The following is a 25,917-nucleotide window of genomic DNA, read 5'->3' as shown; positions in this document are numbered from 1 at the left end:
TTAAATTTTTGGAAGGTGATTTCCGAAGATTTATTTTATTTCGTCCTGAAAACATAATTACTTATACTCTAACTGTTCATACTTATCACTAAAACTAAAATAGCTGAATAGCAAGCAATGTATAGGAAACAAAAATGACGATGTATAACTATTTCGAGAATGCCATTCTGTGATGAATGATGATGGATGACATGACAGCCGAACAAAAATTACGGCGTGGATTTATGGTTAAAAAATTTGCGAAAATCTGTTGACTGTTTCTCGAAATACATGTAAAATTACAATTTGCCGCGTTATTTGTATGGTGATTGATAATTGTTCTTTTAAAGAAATTGATGTTAATATAATGACCGATAATTCAAAAGTTTCGAGGCAAAGTTTGTGCATATCATTGTCGTTAGCGCGTAAGTCGGGCTCTCCGGTGTTCGAAGTGTTATAGCAGTGGTGGACGGTGTTATAGGAGATGGTGCCGATGATATTAGCAAACGGATCAAAAGAGAACTATATTTGATTGTGCATACTGGAGATATTACAGTAGCTTTTTGTTAAAATGTATCCAACAGCTACGCGGCACCCGGCGGCCGCGGTAAGGGTTTGTGTTGTTTTTCTATCTTTTACAAGCTTATACACGTAGTTTTTTTTTCAAACTGGAAATAGTAATCTTTGAAAGTTGCTGTTTTGAAGTAGATTCTATTAAGACCCTATTATTGTTTTTGTGCCTTGTTGTGCAGGGACCTCAGCCGCCTGCAGGGCCGATTAAGTTTACAATAGCTGATACACTAGAGCGCATTAAGGAAGAATTCAACTTTCTACAGGCCCAATATCACACGTGAGTACATGTTCCATTCTTATTGACACAGTTATCTCAGTGTAATCTGTGGCATTATGATCTGTATTTATCCTTAATCAGTTATCTTATCTTATGTTTAAGTTATAATTCATTGTTTACAGATTGAAATTGGAATGTGAGAAACTGGCCAGTGAGAAGACGGAAATGCAGAGGCATTATGTTATGGTAATTAAACTTTTATGGCACTAAAGATAAAGAAAGTTTGTTTTTGGATCATAAATATGATTTGTACATAAATTGTTAGTGATATATTTGAGAGAAGTTATGACAGGTGAAGATTCATTATTTATATTGTTTAATTAGTATAGATAGTAATGTGGACAAAGTTTAAAATAATGTTGAAATTTGTTTTAAGACTAACTAAGATAAATGTGTACATTACACATTGAAACAAGGTCTTTCTTGTAATCTTTTTGAAAGTGAGTTTTTATTGAAAGTGATTCCCATGATATTTAAGTATGTCAATAATTTAGAAAGAAGGTATATATATAGACATAGGATAATGATAATGCAATATAGTCCTGTTGCAATCTTATACCTTAGACAGGTCTATTGCAATATAACTGTTATGTATAAGTTTCTAAAATTTCTTCCTTAATTTACTAATTGATAAGCAAAAATGTATCTTGCAATGATGCAAGAGTTCTGTAACAACTGTAATTCGGCTGGATTGTAAATAACAATAATACAATATTACTTGTATAGATACATATCAATAAACTATCACTGCTATGCTTACACCTCTTTTCATGTACAAAATAAGTTACTAAGGATGAAAGAAAGGCTAAATAAATAAACATATAATTAATACTCCAGTCTGAGAGTCATAGACAAAGTGTACTTGTTATTAAAATGTAGCAAATTATAGCTCGGTTCCATCTCACAGAGATACAGAAGTTATGAAAACACCATTGTCTTATTCATAATTGAATTATCATCTACTACCTTGCAAGAAGTTTTACTTACGAGTGTATAAATACATGACACAATTATGGAAGTGTATGCATATGAAGTTTTTATAGTAATATGCTGACTTAGTTCAGTATACTCTCAGTCATGTAAAAAAAAGATTATGTTTATAAATTAAATCTTCAGAAATTTGGCATGAAATTTACCTTTGAATTTTTATTGAAAGTCTGATAAATATGTATTTAAATTTCTATTTATTATTGAATGTGTATTAACTACATACTATTTTTTTTTTGCAGTATTATGAAATGTCGTATGGTCTCAATGTAGAGATGCATAAACAGGTAAGATGAATAAATATCTAAACTATCAAAATATATTTTTACTTCTTCAATTTTTATATTTGCACTTAATAAAACAATTTTAATGTTTACAGACAGAAATAGCGAAGAGATTAAGCGGTATAATAGGGCAAGTTCTCCCGTTCTTAGCCCAAGAACACCAACAACAGGTTGCATCCGCAGTAGAAAGAGCCAAACAAGTCACTATGTCGGAACTAAATGCCATCATTGGGGTAAGATACCTTAAACAGCTTCCGTAGTAACCGCTGTAACTCATGCCCTAAAGAAGAAAAAATATCACAATCAAAAGCTTACATAGTGTTATGAATAATCATTAACTTAGACCATTAATTGTTTTGCTTATTTATTTTATTTCAGTTCAGAACTGGATGGCCTTGTAAGTCATCCAGTTTGGATAAAATTATCCACAAATGAAGTATAATTAGTTGGTTCTATAACATGTTTTTGGTTCTATGTTAATTGAATTAGGTTTATCTTTACACACATTCTCATATTGTAAACTATTTTCCATAGTTTTATTTTGATGCCAGTATCACTCGCAGAAATAATAATATGTCAGCTGCTTAGACCTTACAGTAAAGGGTTGAGAAGTCTTTTATATATAACAGAGCCTGAGCAATAATATATTTCACCCTCGTGGACAAAAACCACTGTGCAAATGAGTGTCCAAAAATAGTAATAATTTACAGGAAAAATAGGCTCTCAATTTTTTTAACAAAATTAGACCTTAAAATTGTAACCAAACTGTGCAGGGTTTATAACAACAAAGTATACTCACACAACTGCAATAAGTTTAATATTAGTCCATATTACTAAAGCAGTTGGGTCCAGGTTTGAGTGGAGACTTAATGTACAGCATATATATTGTTAATGTTGTCCGCAGCAACAACAACAGCAGGGTCTCCAGCAACTGCTTGTAAGTCAAATACTGTGCTTGGTACATTGATTATATGTTGTGATTAACATTTCGCATTATTTTATGTTGCCATATTTTCTTTTTCAAATTACACCTGAATTTTTCACGTTAGCTTTTGCATTCTCATCTCATCATATCACATTGTTCATTTGGTCTGTATTCACCCGGAATTCTAATGGAAAAAAGGTCATCAGGTCAGGATTTTGGGTTATTTTATGTATATTCAGAATCTACAAAAACAGCTACAACTACTAAAACAGGCTATTTCACCACACCACTTTTATATTTTGATAGCTTCATGAAAAAGGCGGTGGGATACCAAAACAGGATGTAACATTATTCAGAGGAAATAATTATTGAAAAATCCCATTAAGTATTTCGCCAGTGGCATACAACATCAACCACACCACTTAATAGATCTATAATAAATGTGCGCCCTACATCATGTAATTTAAAGTTCAATTTTCGAGTTGCTAACGACCAGGGGCAACAAGTGGTTCACTTGACACATAACTTTAAAATGAACCTTATTTTATGTGCTATAGAGTTTTTATCACATTCCATTATGAATCTAGGTGCAAAGTTAGTACTGTGCCTTTAAACATTCATTGCAATGTTTTGGGTGATTAATATTCTGTGCGCGCTTGCTGATTCGATGATGACACGTTATTAGTATTTATGATCTTAATTAGAATTCTGTAGTAATAGTCTGTCGCTAATATTGTGCCTTATAGTGCATGTTTTCATGTTAGTATTTTTAAGTTGTTTATTATAAGAGAGATCTAACAGGAACCTTGACATATACATAAACTTTTGAACGGATTTTATAGCGGTATATTTTAAAATTTTATAGTCTCGCCATTTTGATCCACTTTGTTTTCATCGAGTAGTTATATGTCAGTAGTATAAATAGGTGTAATGTTCCTATGACTATATATCCGAGTTAATGTTCAAGAATATTAGAGAACATTGATAATGTCATGTTTAAATGGATCTAATGGCTAAGTGACATGTTCTGCTCTCGTCACACACGAAAAAAATCTCTATAAAATTTAGAGAAAAGAAATCTACAGGTAACTCTGTTATATTGTTTTAATCATCTCTGGTAGTTGTACAGCGATTGCTGTAATGCCATTTAACGTAAAAATGAATCGCAATAAAACGATACCAATCAAGAGAATGCACAATCTAACACACAGTCGAACGATTAACATAAGTTATGTCACAGTAATTGGAAAAAACTAATTGGACTTTAATGTTTAGTAATCACATCTTTAACTTCACGTTTTCATTGTATGCAAGCACATATTGCGTGTAGCTGTTGCATCTAACTTGAAGTAATTAGTGCTTTTTGGTGTGTCAGCAACAAATTATACATTTATTTTATCACTTTAAATCATCTCGATGTTTTAGAAAATGAATATGTTATGAAAGTCTAGGTCAAATTGGTAGATGAGTAGTAAGAATTTCAGGAGAGTGCAATGATTATCCATTTTTGTATGATTATCGGTATATGTTGTGACGCTCTTCTATTCAGCTATCAGTAAGCTGTAGAAAATTATGATTGTGGAAACGAGACAGCACGTGCGATCAATCGACTGCGTGTAGTTCCATCTCGCTTCCACAATACTCTTGCTATAGCTTAAAGTAATATTAGAAGTCCAACAGCTGCGTTTTGTTTACCACTATGTAGAAAATATAATCTAAATTAGGATTGCGCTTGCCTAGAAATTGTTTGTAATTTGTATTAGCGTATTCGTAATTACGACGTCATACATTTATCAATTAGCTGATGCTCATTTTTATTAGTTAGTTTTGAATTCAACTCATTTGCACGCTTATGTTTTTAATTAATTGAAAATATTTTCCGGTAAAAATTTGATGTTTTAAAACTTTTGCTTCATATATGTGCAGGTTTTCATTTTCTATGGTGATCACTATTCGGTTTTATAGTTTTAGATACTTACATTGTAGTTGTTTTTTCAATTTCGTTGACAATATCAAGATCAAAACGATAATTAATTTAACAATGGTAAAATATATAGGAAGGGATGTGCAATATTTTTTTTATTTAAGACACGTTTTAAATATACAATGGTATAGTAATGATGACTTGCAAAATTCATATGGATTATCATAAATACATCTGCATGTAGTTTCAAAGGGACATTAATTAATAATTCATGAATGTAATACTTAAGACACAAATGCCAGAAATAATCATTTATACCATATAAAGCGAAACGCAGAGCGAATTTTTTTATAATCAAATTATGACTGTAAATTGCTATTATGTGTGATCATTGATCTGACAGCCACAAGAATACGGCTATCATTATCCAAAGTTTATTTTCTAATCTTAAACCAGAACCCCAAAAATAAATCTACTAGAAATCTCCTCAAGTATTCAAAAATACTTTTAAATAGTCCCTGTATTCGTATTAGTGCTGATAGTTCAACTCGTTTGTGTGCGCGGCGCTATATTGACAGCGACTGTTTATTATGGAAGCTTTGACTTGTGTGACAGTGACACAATTCAAAGCTGTGTTAGTACACAACGTCTCTGTGTATACAAGGGATATCAACACATGACCGCGCACAAATATGAGTTGTATAGAGTAAAATTCATGCGATAATGCCATAAATATTGTCGTATAGCAGCAAATCCACGCGAGTGCAGGGCTGTCGCACGGCGTGGCCGGTGCGGGTGGGCTGCTCGGCGCGGGCGGGCTGCTGTTCGCGCCCGGAGGGGGGCCGCCGCCGCCGCCGCACTTACCTCCACCTGCACATAAGGTAATGTAGCTTTGATTTTTATAGTTAGTTGTTTTTTTTTGTGACTGTAAATAATTACAGATCCAAAGGGATGCCGATAACTTGAAAAATAAATTAGAAGGAAATACGGAAAACTACACAATTTATTATGTGTCAGTGTTTGCTTTTAATATAATTTTTAGCTAGTAATTACTTAAAGTAAAATCTAAGGGAGACCTTTGCCCTGCAACGGGTCAGTAAAGGCTGAAGAAAAAAAAATACGTGAAGTAGTTTAATATTCTACTATCCTAATTGGTCCCTTTGCCTGTATTACTCAGCCAATGGGAAAGTATTACCTACCTTAGAACTTGTTGTTTTTCTTGTGTAACTTTTTGAATGCCGATCAGTAAATAATAACCGATTGCCATCATGCTACCGCCAGGCGTTAAAAGGCTTAATAAGAATGATTCCCTGTGTACAGGTGGAGCTTCCCCCGCCGGCGGACATAAAGCCGGCGGTGCTGGCGGGCGGGCCGGCGCCCGCGCCGCTGCTGCCGGGACAGCCGCCGCCCCGCGACGACGACCGACACAACGCCAGGGTCTTACAACAGGTAACTTGTTCTCTTACCTATACTCACACCCTCATCCTAGTCTAGTCATATTCCCACAATCGTAAAGGGCCTCTTAGACAATGCAAAACGTCTGATCGATACACAGCTGGTTTAAAAAGTCCATTATCCATTTATTTCTAAACTGCTCTGTCCCAAGGTAATTGACAAACCTTAAAAAAAAAACTATCATCCAGCTACCGTCTCTTCGGCCTGCTTTGTTTGCGATTTTCAGAATGAACTTGAATTTAAGTATTTTTAGGATTTGTAAGTATATTCATTATTATACTCACAAATCAACATTTTCAACTTAGTCCAGTTAATAAAATCATAATCGTCGTTCAAACAATCAAACGAGTCTAATCGCACGCATGTGGTTAGAAAGCCCATTTGACGCTAGACGAATCGGTCACAAGACACCTCGTCATCCCTTAAGAAAATTATATATCGATATCACCCTGCCACCGTCTCCTGCCTTGTTTGCGATATCCGGCATTAATTTAAATTCAAATAGGTTTTTGTAAGTATTTTCACGTTTTACTGACAAGTCCTTATTCATACAGCAAAGGAGATCAGTATCTCCTCATGAGAGAGAGCAGAAGTACCGGCCGCGGTCGCCGGTGGAGCCGGAAGCTCTCGACGTGAAGCGCAGAAAGGAGGAGAAGGTACTCGGACATGTGAGTCTATGTAGTGTATGTGTCGGCTTCTATTATAAATACGTTGCTTTTTGTTTTACACTCTCCTTTTGTTTGATTTGGACGGTTTTTGCTGAACTCCTTAGTGAAGCTTTAAAACTAAAACACATTTTTTTTAAGCTCTATTTAAATTTTGCAGAGAGTTACTATTGTGAATATAATGATAATGATGACGTCTCTTTAAGTCACGTATCACTTATGAGCCAAGTGGCGCAATGATAATCTCAGTCTATTTATAATTTGGTCTTTGACCAGTAGTGGGATCCAAACAAGGCAATATAAAAAAAACTTCCATTTCTGCTAGGAAAAGGCTTTTTTCCCGATGTATACAAATACCTATGTATGAACTATTGATTTCCATGCGAGCTCGCTTTGGTTTGGCAATTCCAAACCCCCAGTATTTGATATTCAAGTTTCGATATTTACGTTATCGTTTTTTGGACAGACAATTATAGACAGATAAATTAAAATAAGGATAACATTCTCCTACTCCCGTGCATGCGAATCCTCTCAAATCTGTTACTACTTTAGCTACAAAATAATATTTACAAATATTTTACCTTATGACAATGATATTTGCATAAAATAACATTAAAAAGAATTTAATGTGTATATGATTCAGCAATAGCCGTCCGTTCCAACGCTTGTTTGTTCAGATGCTTTGTATCATACATTGCTGATAATTATTGCTATATACTTTTCATAACTTTATTGCTGTATTCTTTACTATAACTATTGTTTTATGTTGTATTAATGATCATATACATTTCTAGGACAGCGATGCTGAAAAGAGTGATCAAGATCTTGTTGTTGATGTTGCGAATGAGGTAAGATGAGATTCTGTGCTCTGTTACTACGCAGAACTTCAAGGCTGTGACAGGATTTATCCTGTTCTGATTTCAATTGAGTTTATTTCGGTCTAACTGATTAGACCCTATGGAAATACCAAGATGATAGTGTATGCAGCTACTTATATTTATTTTAATGACTAAAATATTTATGTAATCATAAGCTGTATCAATGAGGAATATTTGCTTTCAGTGTTGATAGTAAATAAAGTACTTAGAAGGTAAACTGTATTAAAAATGTTTACGGTAATTAGCAGGCGTGTCCATGAATTTTTGACTCAATTATTCTCCTTATCAAAAATGTACATCGAAACCCTTGTCCATCAAGCAGGATTGAAGAGCAGTATGCTAGTTTTTATAGGATAAAAGAGTCTTTTAATAACTAAATTAACAAAAAAGACTTATTTTTTTCTTGTACTTATATTTTTGTTTTTATCATGTCGTTGCAGGAAGAAAGAGGTTCCCCTAGTGTTCGTACGGAAGGCGGCGAGAGAACAGAGAACGGTCCGCGACCTCCTTCGAGATCCGGCTCCTCGTCCAGCCGGTCAACACCCAAGAGTTCCAAAGACGTGAGTTGGTTGCCTTCGTATATCTTCTTATATGTTTATTTAAAGTTTTGTAGCATAAATATAGCTTTTAATTGTCATTATAATTTCACTAATGAGGTATTAGGCATGTATTTGAATATGCGTTTTATCATACATTCTACCCATTGATAATTTAGAAACAATTTAAATAATAAAGGAACATGATAGCTTGGGGGAAGCACACTAAAGAGCGTTTTGTGTTTTAAAGTTTTTGTGTGATGCAAGAAACATATGTAATTTATGTAATGATGTACTGGACTATACTTCCTCATGATCAATGTTTAATCAAATGTGATATTCCTCCGTTGTCCAGGAGAAGCCCGGCACCCCAGGCGGCGGGGGCCCGGCGGGCGCGGGCGGCGCGGGCAAGCTGGGCCGCGCGCCCACGCCCACGTCTGGGCGCGGCGCGTACCCGTTCGGCGCGTACGCGGCCTACCGCGGCGCCGCGCCCGCGCCCGCGCTGCCGCTGCACTATGACAACCATCACCGAACCAACGGCATCGCGCCCGCCAAGCCGTTAGTATCATATTTACTTTTTATTATGTCGACAATTTTTATATGTATTTACTTTTTGTTTCATGACATTTTTTAGTAGAAAATTGTGTAAATGTAATATCGTTGGGTGTAGTGTAATGGGCAATTGAACTAGACACAGCCGTTAGATAGCCATGTTCCGATTTTACGTACTAAACGATGATTTGTAGCGGCTTATTGCCTAAAAGGCATACGTGTACATTTTTACTGACGAATTATTAATTTAAACGCTCACTATTAATCCTGTTACCGACGATTTCAATTCCTTCCATGTCACAAAAGAAATCGTTGCGTCTCAATAGCTAGTGACGACCATCAGCACTATTGGCAGTATTGGCACACGTGGGCTGGTTGTGTTGCAGCGCGTACTCGTACCACTCGTGCGGCGGGCCGCTGCAGCCGGTGGGCTTCCCGGCGGACGCGCTGGGCGGCGCGGGCGTGGCGCGGGGCGCGCGCGCGGTGCTGGCGCTGCCGCACGGCGAGGTGGTGTGCGCCGTGGCGCTGGCCGCCACGCCGGGCGCGCGCCACGCCTACACCGGCGGCAAGGGCTGCGTCAAGCTCTGGGACATCTCCAACCCCTCCTCGCCTAATGCTCTGGAACCGCTCTCGCAACTTGACTGTCTCGTACGTATTACTTACGTATCTTCACAGTACTTGCGCTTTTACAATACTGATATAGGCTGCTATATGGTTGCCGCTCAATTGTACAGCTAAGCCATTCATCTGACAACAAAATGTATTTGCTTTACTTATCTAAAAGGTTCTGCAAAATGATAAAAAACTTCAAGATCACCTCCAGTTTCAATATAGAAAAATAAAACAACTATATTGACATAAATAATAATGAATTACAGCAACGCGACAACTACATCCGCTCGGTGAAGCTGCTGCCGGACGGTCGCACGCTGATCGTAGGCGGCGAGGCGTCCAACCTGTCCATCTGGGACCTGGCCTCGCCCACGCCGCGCATGCGAGCTGAACTCACCTCCTCCGCGCCCGCCTGCTACGCGCTCGCCATCAGCCCCGACTCCAAGGTAACCAGACTGTGACAGAGAATACAAACATAGTGACTTAATAACGACTTTCGTGATACTAGTCACGGCTTGGTTGCCAAACTTCAAAAAAAATAATATATATATATATAGCCTTATTTGAACAAATAAATATATATATATTTGTACAAATAAGGCCACATGCACAATGACATCCAGACTTAGAACATAGCAGCGTTCATAGATCAGACAAATGCTTGTCCTATGTGGGTATCAAAATCGCGTCACGATGCGGGTATTTGATGAGTTTTGCGTTGCGAGACCTTCAACACTCGGCTATCCATACAATCTGTATTAAGTTATTAATTGAGCATTTTTTTTGTTTTCTATAGGTTTGCTTCAGTTGCTGTTCAGATGGCAACATAGCAGTATGGGATCTCCAGAACCAAACATTAGTTAGACAATTCCAAGGTAAGATGTTTTTACCATTTCAAACGTGTATGTTTAGCTTAAGTTTATGGTAGAAACATTTCAGTTCATTGTGGACCTTTCAAAAGTATGATTCTAGTTTAAAAGCCTAAGTTTTGTTTTGTGACTTTTTTGTTGCCTTGAACATAACATAAGCCCAGCAAATCTTGTTGCGGAACGCATTTTCGGTTAGTTATTTAGAGGTTAACTTTTGTTATGTTTCCTTAGGCCACACGGACGGCGCGTCGTGCATCGACATCAGCGGCGACGGCACGCGGCTGTGGACGGGCGGCCTCGACAACACCGTGCGCTCCTGGGACCTGCGCGAGGGCCGCCAGCTGCACCAACACGACTTCTCCAGCCAGATCTTCTCGCTCGGATACTGCCCCACCGGTAACATACCTCAACACTAACAGTCTAAATAAGGAACTTTATTATATCTTAGTGACCTAATCGTTCGTGGCTAAGCTGTAACTGCATGAGTGACTCGATCACAGGTTAAGCTACGCTTGACGCGGTTGGTCCGTAGATGGGTCCATGTCCATATTTGTCATAACTAGTTCCTCCGTGTTTCGGAAGGCACGTTAAATTGTGGGTTGGCCCGGATCATATTCCTACATCTGACGGTAATAACGTTAAGTATTCAGAAGCTTGAAAGTCTGACAACCAGTCTAACCAAGGGGCATCGTGTTGCCCAGGTAACAGGGTTGAGCAGGTCAAATAGGCAGTCGCTCCTTGTAAAACACTGCTACTTAGCTGAATCTGGTTAGACTGCAAGCTGACCCCAACATTGTTGGGAAAAGGCTAGGCGGATGATGACCACTTTATTATGCCTAATTCACATAATAGCATAAAAATTATTTGAATAATCCATTGTAAATTTATCTGAAGGTGAAGTCAGAAAGAAGGTGGCCCTTACAAACACATTTTCTAACAATAAACCTAATTCGTGTAGGTTCGTGGCTGGCGGTGGGCATGGAGAACTCCCACGTGGAGGTCCTGCACGCGGGCAAGCCGGACCGCTACCAGCTGTTGCTGCACGAGTCGTGCGTGTTGTCGCTCAAGTTCGCGGCCTGCGGGAAGTGGTTCGTGTCCACAGGCAAGGACAACCTGCTCAACGCCTGGCGGACGCCATATGGCGCTAGCATATTCCAGGTAGACTTAACAGCTATATATATGAACTACATTATAAACGTAAGAAACAGGTATTATTAAGCACAAACTTATATTCTGATTAAATGCTATTGAAAAATCTTTTTAAACGGGAAAAAACCCCTGTTGTAAATGCTTTAAAACTTATTTTTGTTCATTATTTTTTTTCCCACGAGAATAAAATGACGAGGCTCTTAATTAGAACATAAATCATTAACATAAATTGTTTTATTTCCAGTCGAAAGAGTCATCATCGGTGCTCAGTTGTGATATATCAGCGGACGATAAGTTTATAGTGACAGGGTCTGGTGACAAGAAGGCGACTGTCTACGAAGTGATGTACTGAAGTGAAGTGTAATCTCAAGCGCAATAATAACGTTGTTGAGGTCCAGTGTAGTGAGAGCGGTTTTATATCAGTTTCGTTGGCTGTAGATAATGTTGCTTTACTATAAGATTAACATGACGTGACTCAGCGTTTTAAAATGCCTTATTCAGGGGATAGCCGTTAATGTAATTTAGTGACGGCACGTCAAACATGCAAGCAATCGAAAAATATTGTAAACATAAGTATAAGTAAGATTTTCAACAGAATAGCAACATCTTCGTAATTTTAATATAATTATATAACATATTCGGTGACATTGTGCTCGGAAGTACCTTCGATCAAAGAAGACAATTATCTTGTCGTATAGTAACGGTGATACCACTAATCAAGACGTGGTTTGTGAGTTCCTTTATTAAGTAAAAGGCTATAATATAACCCCCATGTTAACCCTTAGTAAATGTTTTGTAAAAAAAATATGCTAAGCATGTAATTTTAAATCTCGATAAGACTAAACTTTCGTAATAAAATTATTATTTCTAAATTGGCTCGACACTGCCGTTATGATCTCAAAATTTCACGTATTATTTTAGGATTGCAAGTTGCAATGATAATATAGTATTAAAATACTGCAATAACAACAATTCCAGGCATTTTATGTTTCAGATATCATTTTCTACAGCCAACTAAAAAAGTTGAATTAAGTGTAATTTTAATGTAACAAATAGATCAATGTTGCACCGTTAAACATGGATATTTTTAGTGTTATTATATATTTTTATAATGAAAAAGAAAATCATTTTTATTAATTTCAAGTTGAATCTTGTTTTGTGAACGGTCCATTTAATACGAGTATTTATTTTATATTCTGATTATAAGTTTCCAGACTGATGTACTGAGTAATTTTGCGATAAGTCGCAATGCGTAGCATATTGTCAAACTTATCTTTCGTTAAACAAAATGCGTTAAAACGCGCACACTTCGGCTTTGCATTTTTTCTATATGAGGGGTCAACGACGACCCCAATCATGTTCCTAAAGTAATATTAATTAAGGGCAATAACTCGTTTTAAGTACGAACAATGTACAAATACATGCCCCTGACATTGGCTCGATAATAGGGTGTCTATACTTAAAAAATAGTGCCTGTTCTAACATTTCATATTGCGTAGGAAATTGTGCTTTAAACTATTAGGTGAACAAGATTTTAATTATCAAACAAAAATAAAGTTTCTTTAATAAAATTGTTGACAATTTTAAGGAGTGGCGGGAATAAATATGTGCGGTATTCGGAGGTATTTCAAATGTGTCTCATAAAGCTAAACGAATACAAGGATAATTCCTTTAATGTAGTTTCGTGTAAATACAGGATGGGAAATTGGTGAATGTACGTTAAATGTTGAGTTCAAACTCTTTTTATAGGAAAAATTTACAAAATTTAATTTCCATTTTTCTTGCAATAATGTATAAAATATTTGTTTTTTTAATCTGACTGAAATTTTTATATCAAAGTATATTTTATTGTACTTAAAAGTTTATACAAAATAAAATCTTTTAAAATGAATTTCATTAATATAATGATCTGCAAATTGTGATATTATTTCTTTCAATGTCATACGATGTAAGTGTACCGAGTATGCGACTCCGAATTTGACTGTAAACAACTTATTGTTATTTTACTGCAAAATTGAAATTGTATTATGTACTTTGATTATATTTATTATTTCGATAAGTGGTATTTCTTTGAGTAATTATAGTCGTTCTCGAACTAAAACCTTGTCCTTGGGGCATTATGTATTTTGTGTGTGATTTATGGCCTTCTTTCCATTTTCCTCTAACAAAGGTAAGTAACAGTCCTTTAAATTGAGAGTCAAGTCGTGGTAAACCGACGGGAATCATCTTCGCTTCGCGTGATCCGGAAGGTTGCACGCCAGCAGTGCATAGCCGAGTATACGTCAATGTCATCACTGAGCGCGACGTATCGCGGGTTCGATCCTCGGTAAACATTTGTGTAATCCACGATTGGTTGTCCTGAGTCTGGGTGACTTGTGCTTTGCGACAAAAAGATAAAATCCTAAACGCAAGGGCCTTTTTTTGGTAGAAAAAAAAGTACGAAATCAACTGGGATTATTCAGAAAAAGGAATGCTTTCATTTCATAAGGATCTGACAGGTTGTCTTGCGTGAGAGTTAAATTGATCAGGATGCAATTTTTTATACCTATCCTACTGTGTCCCTCAGCTGGGCAAAGGCCTCCCCTAAATCCTTTCACGATTCTCACTCACTTTTTAAGAATTTTAACCATCCGGAGCTTCATCCAAAGGAATAAAAAAAATACATTTAAATCGGTCTAGCCGTTTAGGAATTCAGCGAAATACACGCGTATGTACGTACAGTAAAATTATCTATTTCATGATTACACGAAAGCCTATTAGTTTTATAACTACAGAGAGTAGTTTTGTAACTGCCTTCAGGCATATGTGACTTAATACTGGTTGACTTACCCGATCACTTTTCAGATAAAATTCTTTAAAGAGCCTTGTTTTATTAGACTTATAACCGTATTTAAAAAAAATGTGTGTGCTAACTTGAAGAGATGAGTCTTTCTATTTCTTAAAGCTGTTTCGGGAATTTATGAAGATTTGAGCAAGAACAATGTTTGCATAACAAACCTTAATAAATTATTGTAATATTAGGGTCTATGATATTTTTGACCACATTTGTTTGGTAGGTACCTTATATTCTTAGATAATAAAATGTTATTAGACCGCGGTCTAATAACATTTTATTATCTAAGAATAATCTTATCTTAAAATTATCTTCAGAAATGACGGTCGACCGTCATTTCTGAAGGACGTCGCTAAATCTGAACGCTTTCAAAATTGGCAGCTGTCATTCAGGTGATCTGTCACAACTGTCACCGATCTTGTTGACTTGGCAATCAAAATAATATCAACAATTTGTTTCTTAGTATTGTAGGACCATTTTCTTCCTATATATCAAAGAGTTGATAGTTATCTGACTTGTACAGATGCTATAATACATAGACTGCAAAGTTTGGAGATACAAAAATGACCCAACCTAACCTATTGGAGATAGTTCCTGAGCAATTGTTTCAAAGCCACTCTATTAGTGATATAGATCAGGTGCAGAAGAAGCTACAATATGAGATTGAGAGGAAAAGAGAGGAGTTGCGGGCTATGGTCGGGTAAGACACTTAAAAATTTACTTAATTTTTAGTAAATTTAAAGTTAAATTTCAACTGAAATAAGATAGATAGCATAGATAGATAGAATACTCTTTATTGTACAACATAACAAAAAACAAGAAGAAGATTAACTCCTAGGCTTTTATTGAATTAAAGATTATTTAAAGGTTTTTTTACCAGTTCAGTTTTTTGGCCAACACTGGACCTTGGTAGGCTGAATTGATTGATTTAAGTACTTATAAATGTGATAATCTATAATAGCACAACTGTAATAATTTACAAATGTGGTTATGTTAAATTTTAACAAAATTTTCCATTTAATTTCAGTGAGAGATACCGAGACCTGATCCATGCAGCTGACACTATTGAGGAGATGAAGGACACAACGGGTAGTACTCTGAACCACATCAGTGAAATGATGGCGGCTTGTAAGAACCTGCATAACACACATTTGGTGGGGTTCAAGATTGATGAGAAACCATCAGCTACTCAGAGGTATGTTTATGTTTGGAGAAATACATTGTTAGGCTTTTGGTTAATTTATTTATGCTTTTATATAAAAATGATATAAAATGGAGGTTTTAAAACCTTATTTTCCTCGGCTTAAAAGTTGTTTGAGTCAGAATACAAACAGATGAAGAGGAATATCAAATCATACTTAATTGGACAATTATACTTCTCCTTTGAAGTTAATAAAACCTGTGTTAGGAGACTGCTCAATATAAAACACATCTGATTGTCAAGTCGGCTCTGCTACCCCATGATATCAAATTACTGCCAATTTCTTTTACCCACTACTTGAGTGTTTGAACATTCTGCCAATATACAGTAAAATGTAAAACTCTCCAGTTTCCAGTTTAATACAAACCCAGTGCACAGTTTGTCAGTTCAAGTGAAGCTGTTGATGGAAATACCTGAAAAGATATGGATTAGTATTGAGGCTGAGGACTATGTGAAGGCCACACAACTGTTTATTATGGCGCGACATATCAATACAGGTAGTTTATAATATGTAATAGACATGATATTATAGCTAAGTGATAATGGCTAGCGACGCTGTTTATATAATTTCCTCACTGACCCATTTTCGCGTTTTCGTGAAACTTTCGCACAACGTCACAACACCTAACCTACTGTGCGCGACATATCGCGGGTTCGAACAAGCGTGGAACAAGCGTTGTGATCCACCAATGCTTGTTCTGAGTTTGGGTGCTTTTGTGCATGTGCATTGTATGTTTGTGAGAACCCCCGCGACACAAAGATTTGATTCTTTAGTGCAGGATGCATTACTTAGAAAAAGAAATGAAATATTTTATTTCTGTTATTCAAATAACCTTTATATGAATTGATTCCAGGTCTGCAATTACAGATAGGCGGTAAGACCGTGAAGCCTGGCATGCAGTCTCTACAGAGGCTGGTGCAACAGCAGTGGCACTCCATATCAAACTTCAATCAGACCATTATCGACGTTTGCAAGCAGAAGTTGCAGAATGTCGAAATTAGTGTTGAGGTCCATATGTTATTCTCTTTTTACATAAATAGATATTATTCAACACAAAAACTTTTCTCTCTTTTTATGAGACCAGGGGCCCACAACTACGTCATAAAGTAAATTATTGCATGTGTGAAAGAGAGATGGCACTCTACGTCGTGTGTTCCGCTGTCACGCTTCCACAACTATTGTAATGTAATTTTACGTGGTGGTAGAAGGTACCTTTAGGAACAAATACTTTACTTCTTTTTTCATCTGAATTAAGAATCGTTCTAGTTTTGGGCAAAAGCCTACCTACTTTTCTTGCACTTATATCTATCATGAGAAGATTTACTTAGTTTGTGACTAGATGGCGTTGTGTGCAACTTGTGGTACTGTCTATTATTCATTGGGACTATATTTAAGTATTACAATTTAAGAACTCACTTTGGGGAATCAAGAAAGTATTGAGTAATTGGGTGATTCTCCAGAAAAAAGTGACAGAAATTAAGAACATCATTATCCTCACCACACTTTTCATACTGCAGATTGCTTGATTTAATATTATTTTTACCTAAACTTGTAAAGTACTACGGCTATTATTAGATGAAGTAAGAATCAAAAGATTTTAGGCATCACAGTGAAGTGAACCAGTTGGTGAGGATAATGATATGACCTTAACTAGTATATTTTTTCTGAAGAATCACCCAATTACAAGTATTGACTACTAACTGTACAATATCTATTCCAGGTTGCCTGTTCCTGCCTTGTGAGCCTATACCTTCTAGATTCGCAGTCCATGGTGGAACTGCTAAACACTCTGATTGGTCTCCATAGTAACAGCAGTCTTAAGTCCACTCTACAGTACGATCTAGCGCAGATATTAGAAGGAGATGTCAAAGCGCAGATTAAAGAGAAAATTGTGAATGGAGTTAAAATTGTACTGAAAACTGTCGTTCTGGTGTATTCTTGTTTTGTTGGTAAGTGATATTTATATTAGCACTATTAGAATTAATGTGACATGATTATCAACGGCAGTTAACTAGTTAGTACGCAGATGTATTACGGTTCACTTGGCAAAAACCAGTCTACGATGTAATATACTGCATGCTTCAGATAAATTGACGTCATATTTAAATATAGCGTTTCCATAGCCCAACACAATCGTCGCTATGCACGTTCACACCTGAATGCGAGGAGAATATTAATGTAATTAATATTTAATGAGTTGTCGTGACGCAATACAATTGCTATTAAAATGTTTGGGCTTACACTTAATCTTTTTTAATTATTCAACTTGGAACATAGAATGTTGAAAAATAGTTTTCAATTTATTTGCTCCAAAGATTTATATTGTTCTCGTATATAATTAGTATTTTACGGTGTTATAACTGAACCCTGCCTAAATTGTCTGACTTACTGTTTATAGATAACGACGGTGGCGCTGTTCTAGCCAAACTACAAGAGTTGTTCAGGAAGGATTCACAGCCGTTGATTGAGTTAGTGAAGTTTAGTGACCCATCGTCTTCGAAGCTCCTGCCTCCTGCTATATGCAACTATAGGTATAGTATATACGCATATACGGTGTAAATTTAACATCTCGACCATCCTTAATTTTGAAAAATTTGTAGCATTTACGATAGCGGCCGATTTTGAATTTGTTTTTGGTTACATCAATTAATTTAAGCTTTTTCGTTATTCTTTGTTTTCATAGAAAGAATGAATGAGGTATGAAGCTTCACTTCAATTAACTTAACTTCTATGTTATATCATATAATAAACTAATATAAGAGGTGAGCACCACCTCTGTAAGTAAGACTGTTGTCGTGACTAATCGAGACGGCGAACTTCACGGCGTAGAGCTGCGACTCCTCCATAACTGCAATAGTCTTAGTTTATATAGTGAATACGGTACATACCAATTTAATCTACTTTACATCCACCAGGTTATCATCAACCAAAGAAGTCCAACCTCTAGCCAAGGAGGAGATCACGAAAAGTGTTCAGGATTGGAATGTATGGGTTAAGTCCTTCATAGAGACTAATGTTCAGACATTACTGCAGAACATCACTAGAGTTAAAGTTCTGCACGAGATTAGAGAGGAAGCTTTTAAGATCGGTACGTATGGGGTCTTAGACTCTTGCTATGTTATCAAGGTACATACTTGCAAAAGACAAATTTCATCTGAATGGGTAGGAGTTGTTTTCTTTTTACTTCACAATCAGGATATTAAAATAATCGTGCGAGATTCAACTTAACTTATATTATAATCTATAGTTCGTCTGTCATTATCAACAATTACGATAATTCTCCAATTATATCACATTCTAGAAACTCCATCCAACTGGTCAAGGATATGTTCTTCGCTCGCCATCCCAGAAGTCCACGTTTGGTGCCACTACTACCAGCCGTTGCTGACGTCACGAGTCCAAGCGATCATCGACAGCCGATGGGTCAAAGTCTACGACGCATTCAAAACCCAACTCCTCATAGACCTGACCAAGGTATCCTCGGAGAGTGAAGTGGAAAAGGAGGCCGATATCAACTGGTTTGTATGGAAAGACCTGATTGGGGAGACGGTGATCGAGTCCAGGGGTGACGTCATCAAAGTCATGAATTCTTTATTGAAAGGTGTGTATGGGGAATGGTGAGATATTATATTATATATAGCCTGTTTTAGATCCCACTCCTGGGCAAAGGCCTCCCTCTTTCCATTCCAAATTTCTCTATCCTTTGCGGTTTCCATCACCTTCCGTCACGGACGACGTCGTCGACGATGTTTAAACATATTCACATTATATTTTTCGTCACATAATACTTAACAATGTTAAGTTGCATAAAAGGGGCTAAATTAAAAGTCTATGATAGGTATCTATGTCCACCATCAAAAATAAAATCCTTAAAAATGACCCTGTCCCGTCTTTCAGGACTATTCGATCCTCCAATAACATTTATCATATCATATCTTTAAAAAACCTCGTATCACTTTCGTATTCAAGCGTCATTTGAAGAACAAATACGCGATTGCGTCAAGCGTTTCTTAGTATCGATAAGTTCATTGTCACAGTAAGGTAAGCTGCGACACTGATCGATTGTAGAGTATCAACAACATGAAACATTATCGTGTTAACCATGTCTATGATAGGCCTAACAGTAGTTATAATATTATGTTATAAATTATCAAAGAATGTTCTACACAAATATCCTTAGTTCGATCGTTGCAAGCGATTACTCAGAATTAGAATAATCGTTTGGTTTTATTTTGATTAATATGTATAATATATTTTTTTCTAAGAATTCCAGTTTGATAGTGGTATACTTGCGCCTGTAATGAGATTACAAGACGTTTTTGACTTATTTACAGCTAGAAAAACATTTTTTTATCAATTTTATCGAGTAATATTATTTTTTTATTTTATCTAAGTACAAAGATACTCAAAAGGTTGGATCGCCTTAACTGGACTTATATTAATATATTTAACAAAAGATATTTTTGGCAGATTACAGTACAATTAAAAAATATACCTATTTAAAATTGGATTGCAATATTTGATCTGTGGATACGCTTAATCGACCACAGACAACCAATAATATTGAGCTAATAGTCGCTAATGATTATAAATCACTTTACTTTGGGCTTCTTCTACAAATATTTAATAAGATAGATAACGGTCAGTGGACGGATAACGATGACCACTTGTATGTGTGCCTATCGAAAACTATTCTAAATCTTAAGCAAATAGTTTTATCTAAAGTCCTATGAAAATATTCGGACAGATTATTTTCGATTACGTTAATAACTATTAAGCAGCTTGTTTGTATCACATTCTTTGTGTTTTTAAGCCGAGTCAATATTTTTCCTTATTCAACTACTCTTTTATATGCCATCAAAGATTTTTTTTATCTAATATATGCGACTAGGTTTTGAACCTAGTCGCTGCTCTGAGAACAAATGGCAGTAATAGAAAATAGAGATAAGAATAAAATACTTAATGCATTACTATTATTAATACTTACTAATAATTATGTTTCAGTTTATTGTTTAGTATTGGTAAAGACAATAAACCCTGCCAGAGTTAGGAAAAAGAATAAGAATGATTTTTTTAAAAGCCGTTTCCTGATCCTTTAGGGCACCTAGCTAACATAACTCATGCAATGCCAGAGTTTAATCAATTAATAGTTTCTTGACAATCTTCAGCAATTTGTGCCGTATTTATGAAAGCAATTCCATTCCTTTCCGTACAATTACAATTGACACCACCCTTAGTTAAAGGCACCCAATGTATCCGTCCATCTCTCCTATATATAACCTAAGTACCTACAACACATTAAAATATTCCTGCATATCACATTGACGTAATCACTGTCCTCGACACTGCAGGACTGTCGTTGTCAAGCTATATCCTGCAACAATAGAACAAAGATAAAGATCTACTGATTTGGATCGATAGTAGATAGGCTGATCTATAGATTATCAGATCTGTTAAACTTCAATAGTTCCGAATAGCGCCATTTGTTTATTTTTTGATATATTCGGCGCCGCAATGCTTTACGTATTGGATTTAATAGATTATTTTTGAATAGTTTTGCTGGTAGTCACGTATTTGTATCAGATGGAGACATCTGTATTTTCTTCTGACGTCATTGTATATTGGTACATTGACTCGAATCAGGAATCACCCAAAGTACTGGTAGAAAGAACAAAGCCATCATACTTGGTAATAAAGTAATGGTGTTTGCAACTAGACTCCCTAGCATGCACTTTTAATAACAAATATCAACAGTAAAAAATGCTCACACGATACAAAAATTGATTAGACGTCTTGATTGTAGATGGCGCTAGTTGTAACAAAAAAATGTTTATGAATATTGTCGGTTTTACTTCACAATTGAGGTATTATTTTGGCTACGAACAAAAATATATACTTATATGTTAATGTTCTAGAATGTTGTTCTTATAAGGAAGAATGGTAGAAAACTTGGAGACCTTCAAGTATTGAGCTGCTTCGTTCGTTATTTAATATAATTCCATTTTCAGGTATGGCACGACAAGATCGTGGTTATTCGCCTACTCTAGAAAAGCTTTGCAAAAGTCTAGACGATGAATTACAGAAGCTTCTGGAAGATTTGAGGGTATACTTGTACCAGGACAAGAAAAACACAGCCAACAAAGATAAGCTTTTGTTTTCGTACGATGAAGATGACGATAGCGATCAGATTTACAGCGATAAACATCAGATCGAGACGTATTTGAGGGATGTTTCCGATAAAAATATACAAAGGTATGTTATTTGTATGCGTGACTTCAAAACGTGCGATTAGTCGTGACGTTTTCGTTTATCGGTTTTAGTAATCTGTGTGACTACTGCTTTTAGGTAGCCAGTACGCATGTTCGATGACTGTTTTATCCTTGAAATCGGAATACCGCGATCTAATCAAGTTACAGGATGTTCCAAAAATTCTTAAGTTTGTTTTCGTTAACAGTATGTAGTTTAATCTAATTTGACGATATGCTTTGAAAAGCTTCATATACTACTAGCTGTTGCTCGCGGAGTCTTTCGCATAGATGTCAAAGAAGTCGCATAATAGTAGCCCATGTGTTAATCCGAGGTGTTACTACCTTCTTACAAAAAATCATCGAACTCGGCACCTACGTTTAGGCGTACAGAGGCGATAAAATATACACTAACAAACACATTCGTGCTTTCGCATTTACAATATTAGTGTGTTTTTGTTCTTTTGACAGTATGCTTCAATACATAAAGGCGTGTTTTGAAGAGCCAACACTCCAATCCACTGAACTTCAGAAAAAGACGACAGCCATATACACTGCCCGGTTCACGCAAGCTATTTCAACCCTTATGGTACATTTACGCAAGTGCTACATTCCTGACGAAAGGGATGGTTTAGGGGTTATCAATATAGACGATAATGCTTTGAAGAGGTGGAATGATATGTGCGTTGTGTTGAAAGAGCATTGTCAGTTCTGTTGGGGCAAGTGGGTTGATATTGTGATAGCCAAGGTTGAAGATTTGACCAAATGTTTGCCGCAATCGTTTACATTAGAAGCTAATATTGATTATTTGATGATGGTACGTAGATCACTTTTGCAAAATAATATGTTCTTGAGTTTATGTGGTTTAACAATCTTTCTTTGTATTTTAGCAATGGGATGTGATCAAAATAACTGAGAAAGATGAGGAAGGTAATCCTATAGAGTCTACTATAAAAGTGCCAGCGGGCCCTTCGCTAAAGCTCCAGGAATATCTGTACTCTGCCAGCCGAATATTGGACGAAGTCGCTCCACACACATTGCCAATAGAAACTCATTCGCTATTCATTGAGAGAATAGTCGCTATCACATTCGCACACTACAACAAAGTCATACGAGAAAACGAGACGGATATAAACCAGAGATGTGCGCTTCAATTGCTCATGGATGTGCGACATTTAACTATGTTGTTAGTGCCTAGAGAGAATAAGAAATCTATGGAGTTGTCGCATGAGATATGCGAGTTTTTGAGGCAAAAGATTGATCCATTTGACTATGATGTCTTTTATCTGTACATACAGACAAATTTGAAACGCTCTGTTCAGCGAGTGCAGGTTAGTACAGAACATACTTGTTTTATAAAAATGTCCTATAATCTCAGATCGATCTTTTGACCGTTTCAATGAATGCTTAGAAATATCGGCCACATATCCATTTACTTGATACATCAACATAATTCATTAAAATTTTCACCACAAAACGTGCTAAATAGGCTAATTTTTTTTGGATCAATTATGAACATGGATCACGCTGACCTCACCGCGCGGAAAGTCGCTAGAAGCACATACATTCTGTCGATCGGCCCTAACGGCACCGTGCGCTTTGTGCATTTTTAATGTGACGTCAACTTTATAAATACAAAAATTCTCGCTAAACATTCAAAACCCAGTTATTCTATTTCCTATCTACTAAACTTGACCATTTCCACAGACTCTCCTCGGCAGTCTAGTCCTCCACCACGGTCAGCTAACAGGCATAATAGGCACGAAGCCGGTCCTATCAGGTGGTAGTGGGGACAAGGCGGCTGCGCTGCTGGCCTCGGGAGACTCGCACTGGTTCTCCTTGTTACCTGTAGCTGCGCCACCCAGTCACCTCAAGAAACAGGATAAGCCGGTATGTATCTGATAACTAGCGATCTTGTAAAATTTGATGTTTTTTATTCTTAAAATGGGGGGGGGGGGAGGGGGAGATGTTGAGAGCGGACAGGAAAAGGACAAAAGGTCAGATACTTCTTGTATTCGATTTTTCTTGTTTGAAATTGAGGGTATGAATACAGTATTTGGTGGTTAAAAACTTAAAACTTAATAACTAAGGAGTTATCATTAAGATAAGTTTTGTGTAAGGAGAGGTCGTTGTTGTTGGGTTTGACCGGTAAAAGGCACCATGACATGTCTAGTGCGAAAGAATTCTATGGGAATTACTCTTTAATGAAACACAGCACTCACAATGTTCCTTGGGGAGAGAACTTTACACTATAACATTTTTATGATAATGTTAATGAATTAAATCGTATTATTTATTGTTCAGAATAAACATCTCTTCATACTGTAAACTGGTATGATGATTTCGTTTTTTTTTTGTCCGAACTAACATGAAGTTAACTTTAGCTTATCAGAGTGTTTTAGTTTTAAAAAATATTTTAATCAATGAATAATCACTCATTAATGTTTTATGAAGCCCGTTAGATATATAATAATGTGTGACTCAGTTTTTAAGTGTCTTACAAATTCATACTTTGCCTATGCATGTCATAGTTTATTAATCCCAAATAACTAGCTTTTCTTTGTTATACAATGTTTCAATTAAATTCCACCGAACACTACTCAAATCCGAGCATGTACACTAACTTGAAACTATATGTATATAGATATAGCTTTAAGTATGTTATAATATATTGGAAACGAATTAGTTTTCCATCAATCCGTCAATCACTCAACTCAGCTTATCGCGATCCTAGTTTTCCGTATAATTATTAATTTAGAACTCACACTACGAAAAAAAAACAATTAGTAGAAAATCGAATAATAAATCTCCCTTTATTCCAGATCAAAAAGAAGCCAATATCATCCAGTCCAAACAGAAACAGATCAGATATATCGGAGCTGATGACTAACTCTCTACCAATCAACTTTGCGAACGCGAGATCCGGGGCAGCCTCATTCTTCAACTCCATATCTTCGGATTGGTTTAGTGGTTCCTAAATATAAAATAAAATAAGTTTTTAAGAATATGTACGTCCTCCTATTTATTTTAAATATTGATTAAGGGAGTACAATTCCTTAAAATTAGTTAAAATACTATATTTAATGCCTTAATGAAGAGGTATACCGTATAGGTCCGAACTAACTAACTAGGTATAAGGAACTTTAAGTCAAATGGTCTTAAGTTTCTTTTTGGATATCGATACCCTGTCGTTCAGCAGTCAGAGTTTCCTCATGGACTCTCGAGGCTAATTGCAGTAGATCTCTTTAATACATTTTATCTTTCTTAAACTGTTATTTATTGAAAAATATTTGTTTTGTGGGCACCTTGTTGCAAGCATTTTAATCTGTTATATGTAATGTTAGCCAGTACCATAATTTATGTATTCAATTAAATAGCCATTAATAATTTAATAATAATGTCATTTGATTATGAGTCTTATTTGACTGCAATAAAGTATAAATCTAAATGTTTATTTAAATGTAATATATGAATAAGTTACTCATATTTTATGATCTTTTATTGCTTACGGTCCTTGATACAAAATGCATTTATGCAGATCTATGAGATATACGTCGTGAAAAAAACGTGTTGGTGTTTTTAAAGTTGGGTAGGCAAATTTTCTCACATATATAAAAGCAATCTATACTCCATACTCTTGAATGTTCTAAAAGATCGCACTTAGTAAGGCGTATTCAAAGTTATTTTAACCCCTCCCAATTAGAGACTTCGCAAGTTTCATCAGAATAGACGGTATGACTTAACTAAAAGCAAAACAATAGATAGAATTATACAATTATAGCTGTCTAAATACTATCCTGGGAACAATATAAATTAGTACTTTTATAACAAACCTTTCACAAACATTGTCATTAAATGTTATCACATGCAGCAGAAGTTTCAGAATACAATAAGATTTAATTTGATGTACAAATCACTTACAAATTACTATTGCATTAAATTTTTCTAGTCTATATTGTGTTTTAATCGGGG

General features: G+C 36.0%; 2 protein-coding genes across 9 annotated transcripts; both read left to right on the top strand.

Moving 5' to 3' along the window:
* Window positions 1-168: 168 nt before the first annotated feature.
* LOC113503380 (protein groucho-like) lies at window positions 169-12,784 on the top strand. 8 transcript variants are annotated; one of them, XM_026885301.1, is made up of 18 exons: window positions 169-586; window positions 732-829; window positions 952-1,015; window positions 2,059-2,103; window positions 2,196-2,333; window positions 3,005-3,037; window positions 5,696-5,830; window positions 6,270-6,398; window positions 6,959-7,087; window positions 7,864-7,917; window positions 8,388-8,507; window positions 8,839-9,041; window positions 9,422-9,683; window positions 9,914-10,093; window positions 10,444-10,522; window positions 10,748-10,912; window positions 11,475-11,674; window positions 11,910-12,784. In XM_026885301.1, the coding sequence occupies exons 1-18, from the start codon at window positions 551-553 to the stop codon at window positions 12,015-12,017; spliced, it is 2,178 nt and encodes a 725-aa protein (XP_026741102.1). In that variant the 5' UTR covers window positions 169-550; the 3' UTR covers window positions 12,018-12,784. The 8 variants fall into 8 exon arrangements, with proteins under 8 accessions (XP_026741102.1, XP_026741101.1, XP_026741105.1 ...); XM_026885300.1 differs by having other exon boundaries at window positions 169-592; window positions 5,699-5,830; XM_026885304.1 differs by having other exon boundaries at window positions 169-592; window positions 6,959-7,060.
* Window positions 12,785-14,883: 2,099 nt separating this feature from the next.
* On the top strand, window positions 14,884-25,898 carry LOC113503349 (conserved oligomeric Golgi complex subunit 1). Its single transcript, XM_026885238.1, has 13 exons — window positions 14,884-15,198; window positions 15,526-15,693; window positions 16,048-16,196; window positions 16,554-16,708; window positions 17,421-17,649; window positions 18,099-18,231; window positions 18,616-18,788; window positions 19,002-19,301; window positions 21,709-21,952; window positions 22,417-22,762; window positions 22,836-23,276; window positions 23,653-23,835; window positions 24,768-25,898. The coding sequence occupies exons 1-13, from the start codon at window positions 15,062-15,064 to the stop codon at window positions 24,921-24,923; spliced, it is 2,814 nt and encodes a 937-aa protein (XP_026741039.1). The 5' UTR covers window positions 14,884-15,061; the 3' UTR covers window positions 24,924-25,898.
* The last annotated feature ends 19 nt before the right edge of the window (window positions 25,899-25,917 follow it).

This window comes from Trichoplusia ni, chromosome 19 (assembly GCF_003590095.1).
Source record: "Trichoplusia ni isolate ovarian cell line Hi5 chromosome 19, tn1, whole genome shotgun sequence".
Taxonomy (NCBI): domain Eukaryota; kingdom Metazoa; phylum Arthropoda; class Insecta; order Lepidoptera; family Noctuidae; genus Trichoplusia; species Trichoplusia ni.
This window is presented reverse-complemented; position numbering and strand designations above follow the sequence as displayed.